This window comes from Macadamia integrifolia, unplaced genomic scaffold, assembly GCF_013358625.1.
Source record: "Macadamia integrifolia cultivar HAES 741 unplaced genomic scaffold, SCU_Mint_v3 scaffold3678, whole genome shotgun sequence".
Taxonomy (NCBI): domain Eukaryota; kingdom Viridiplantae; phylum Streptophyta; class Magnoliopsida; order Proteales; family Proteaceae; genus Macadamia; species Macadamia integrifolia.
In genome coordinates this window covers 1-4,547 of record NW_024869719.1, presented here as the reverse complement: position 1 = coordinate 4,547, position 4,547 = coordinate 1, and the positions used below count along the sequence as shown (strand labels likewise).

At 39.6% G+C, this 4,547-nt stretch overlaps 1 protein-coding gene across 2 annotated transcripts; it reads left to right on the top strand.

The window, feature by feature from the left end:
- Positions 1–3,199: 3,199 nt before the first annotated feature.
- LOC122068288 (myb-related protein 1-like) lies at positions 3,200–4,452 on the top strand. Of its 2 annotated transcripts, none has more exons than XM_042632158.1 (6): positions 3,200–3,339; positions 3,428–3,644; positions 3,739–3,815; positions 3,897–3,954; positions 4,055–4,127; positions 4,247–4,452. In XM_042632158.1, the coding sequence occupies exons 2-6, from the start codon at positions 3,431–3,433 to the stop codon at positions 4,419–4,421; spliced, it is 597 nt and encodes a 198-aa protein (XP_042488092.1). In that variant the 5' UTR covers positions 3,200–3,339; positions 3,428–3,430; the 3' UTR covers positions 4,422–4,452. The 2 variants fall into 2 exon arrangements, with proteins under 2 accessions (XP_042488092.1, XP_042488091.1); XM_042632157.1 differs by having other exon boundaries at positions 4,052–4,127.
- Positions 4,453–4,547: the final 95 nt, after the last annotated feature.

Here is a 4,547-nt window from a genome sequence, read left to right as displayed (position 1 = left end):
AGTGGGTGTGTATATACATAACTTTCTTCTAATATTGAAGCATCTCCACCCTCTATGCCTGAAAGGGGAAGCTAGCTCCCATTTTCAAATTTCTCATAAAACAAGATCATCTGTCTCATTAAAGAAGAGATTTACAATTTGAACAAATGTCGTCATTTGCTATCTTGCGTAGGTGGTGTTGTTAGTCAGTCGTAGATTGTGGTGGGTGGCGGAAGATTTGATCTGTATTCTCTCTCTCTCTCTCTATTCTATATGCATTTATTCTCCACTGTCCACTGATGATACAGAATGGCATTCCTTATGTTTATATAAATATGTTAAGATACCTTTGATGTCCCCAGGTTGACACTGAGAGGGGGGGTGAATCAGTGGTTTCAAAAATTTCCTTAATTGCAACCCAGCAATAACTTCCAATTTTCAAGTTCTAGATTGGCCGGGGCAATCCCGTAATTACCAATCACGCAAACAACGACACGTCCACCTCACACCACAATGTGGCTGAGTCTACCAGACAGTGTCCCACCACTCTGCACAACACGCACTTCAAATATATGTAGAAAAATAAATGCGAGACAATAACACCAGATATACGTGGTTCAGCTAAAGTGCCTACTCCACGGAGGAATACCCATATAGGGTTTCGTATTTCCCCAATACTCAACTTTTTAACCGCTACAACGGTCCAGGAACTTATCCCTGCTTCAATCTGAGATGCAACTCAGACAAGGGCAACAACCCCACACCCTAGACAAGCCCCAACTTGTTAGGTTCACAATTTTAAATCAATAAAATAAAATCCCAACCCAATACACCATTGATCTAGAGTTTCTCAACAATAAACACTCTAGAATATAAAAATAGGGATTTCAGATACGGGTTACCTCAGCCTGTGTAAACCCCGTTGATGATTGCTTGCTTGACATATAGAAGAACATGCTCAAACCATCAACATCTCAACCTTTTGGATCTCTCTCTCAAGGTTGCTTCTCTTCCTCTCTCTCTTTCTCTTTCTCGGTTCTGCTTCTTGTTTTTCTTGGCTGCCTTCAATTTTTCTTTTAACGAATCTGCAGCCCAGAATCTTTTTAAGGAAAAGCTACAAAACTCCCTCTTATACTCGGTCTCGACTTATCGGACTCTTTTCTTGATTCCGTAACGTCACACGCAAAGGAAACCTGTTATATCAAAATTCAATTTCAAAAGAACAGTTTCACTTCTATTCCATCTCGGACTCTGGCCTGCAAAACACTTGAATGCCTGCAAAACACTTAATGCAATGCCCTGCTGTCATCTATCTTTGAGAAAAATAGCAATTCTGTTGTATAGGAGGGTCCCACCTTCTTTTTAGTTTTTTTTCTTTCTTTTGGACGGAGTGACCCTTTAAGTCTTCTTGGGCATTAATTGCTCACTTATGTCAGAAACTCATATCAGAATATAATATCTATTTTAACTTAAAAAACATGTTGAGCTGGTCCCACCATTAGTAGTTTGAAATTGAACCAATCCAATGGGTTCCATTTTGAAATTGAACCAATAAAATTGGACCAATCTAATTCAATTGAATTAGACCAATGAACTTGAACCGATCTAATTAAATTAAATTAGACCAAGGAATTGATTGCGGTCCCTTCAATATGACTCCATCACAATACGATTGCCAACAATGACAACAATTGATTCGATTTCCCAACAACCTTGTCTAAATAAACTCCATATTAGCAGTTATTACAAAATGAGACAGAGAAGATCATCTCTGAATGGAGAGGAATCAACCTTAGATAGTGATTGTAACAGTATGAAGCTTCTTGAAGAAACAACATTAATTTGCACTATTTCATGGGTTTAAAGCCTGAAAATCCAACCAGATGTATCTGATAAAATGAAAAACTATTGGTATGTTTTATGGTATGCATGTCCTAAAGATGGAACAGTGAACACAGCCTCCCTTGCTTGTATGACATTTTTTATTACCCATGCTTCGACTTCACTTTTTTATGTATTTCGATATATACAACATTATCGGTAGCGTTCTTACTCTTTATATGCCCATGCATCAAAAAATTATCCACATCGTACGTGAGAACCCAGAGAAGGCAAAGTCAAGGGCCGGGTCACGGGTGACCATTCCAAAGTCCCAATGGCCGTGACCTGTCCAATTGTTCGACCGAAGCAAGCATGGAAGCACAAGTACGTAAAATCTTTTATCTTCTCTTTTCCTCGTCTCTAATCCTTAGATTCGTCGGTGTGGGACCAGTTGTCAAGTCTTAACAAACTCTCGGACTCACACAAGAGAAACTTTTTGGGGGCTCTCTCTCTCTCTCTCTCAACCGTATTAACTAGGTTGAATAAGTACCGAATAAGTACCTAACTTACCAAAAGGAACAAACAAGAATTGTATTCCTTATTCCATTCCTTTCTTTCAAACGATCCCCAGACACCAAGGAGGAGCATCTACCCACAAATAATATTTTATTTTTATTCTTCTTCCTTTTTTTTTCCCCAGTTTCTAGATATGCCAAGTCAACAGAATCTTATCTCTCTCTCACAAATTTAAGAAACATGGTTACGTGCATAAGTTCCATTTCTCTGGCTGCCAACAAAGGGTTACAGTTAGGTAACAACCAAATTTTTTCTATTATCTTCCATCCTCGGAATTAATCCTGATCTGCGAGCTCATGAATGAATTTATGGCTGCTCCATCATCAGCTTCGGCATGCAACCAAGTAACTTCCCAAGTTTTGACATGGGGTCATAAGAATCCAGGAGGGAGGGAGGGATTCCCTGGCCTGCCTGGGTCATAAAATTCCTCTTTTACTTTTCTATATTAGAGAATAAGGTTCTCGCTTTCCCCCAGAGGCCCAGAGGGACCAACGCGAAAATACACAAAAGCTTCCGCGGATCAATTCTTGCACCTATGGCAAGGCGTAACTTGTAGTGCAGAGGAATTGAAATGAGAAGAGTGCTGTCTGAGAATGGAAAGTGGAGTTGTGGGACAGGGCCCCCACAGTGTACGCAAAGCAAAGAACAGGATCTCATTTCAAGTCGCTGTGAACATTGGATTGGATCAGAGTTTTCTGTCCAGTTCTGTCCGAGATTCTATATATGCCTCCACATCTTCAAGCTTTGCCATTATAATGACAGCCCCAGGCAACCTGCACCTAGTAAGAGCTAGCTGGTCAAAGGAGAAGTAGAGTAGTAGAAGGGGAAGCATAGTAAAGCTTTCTTTACCTCCAGTTATCAGGAGAGGGTGCTCAGAAGTACAGTACCAACAACGTACGCAGCTAGGATAACAAGCTCCTCAGACGTGGATTATCAGAAAAAGAAGAAAAAGGAAAAAGAGAGGTAAACATTTATCATATTTGAGTAAAATTTTAGTTTCATTTTTCTCATCTTATATCTAGAATTCAACTATATATTGTTTTAATAACAGGAAATGTATTACCACAACCACCAACACCAAGGAAACAGCAGTTTCCCTTCTTCATGGATGCCCAGTCCTTTGGAAAGGCATTTGTTCTTGCAAGGTGGGAATGGGCATGGAGATACAGGACTAGTTCTTTCAACTGACGCTAAGCCTAGATTGAAATGGACACCAGAACTGCATGAACGCTTCATAGAAGCAGTCAACCAGCTTGGTGGAGCAGACAGTGAGTATACACAAAGCTCGATCAGATTCAAGGAATATCACATAAACTATCTCACACAAAAGATTTTGCTAACTCCTGACTTTCTATCTTGCAGAGGCTACACCAAAAACAGTAATGAAGCTAATGGGAATTCCAGGCCTTACCTTGTACCACCTCAAAAGCCATCTTCAGGTGCATTGCCAAAGCCTGCCCAAATGTCATTTCAAAGTTCTCTAAGATTCTACAAAAGCTAATCCTTCTTTTGGCTTGCAGAAATACAGACTCAGTAAGAATCTACATGGACAAACTAATATTGGGACCAGCAAGATCAGTAAGCGAATGTTATAAAGTTCCATTGTACTTCCCTAGTAATGAGAGGCAATCTAGGAACCACAAAATTAAATTACTGAGAATTGGTTGCATGGCAGCAGTGGCAGGAGAGAGGACATCTGAAGCAAACGGAGCACTCATGAGCAATACAAACCTCAGCTCCCAGACAAGCAAGTGAGAGCACGAAAGAACTTCATTATTCCTCCATTTATTTACTCCTCAGAATATATGTGTGTGTGTGTGTCTGTGTCCCTTGAATATACTTTGCACTAACATAGGATTTTACATATCAGAAGCTTGCAGATAAGTGAAGCAATACAGATGCAAATCGAAGTGCAGAGAAGACTACATGAACAGCTTGAGGTACATGATCTGAAAATCTTGGGACCCTATGAACTTCTGAAAATATTACATTTTGCAAGGCTTTTTCCAACTCAGATGAAAAATACATACATTAGGAAATCTTAAAATCTTCAAACTTTCTCACTGCAGTTTAAGAAACGTTCCAGCTATCATTTGGGAGACAACTATAGAATTTACTGTTCCTTGTCTCTCCAACTCAGAAAATAACTTCATGCTAAAAAAAAAAAAAAA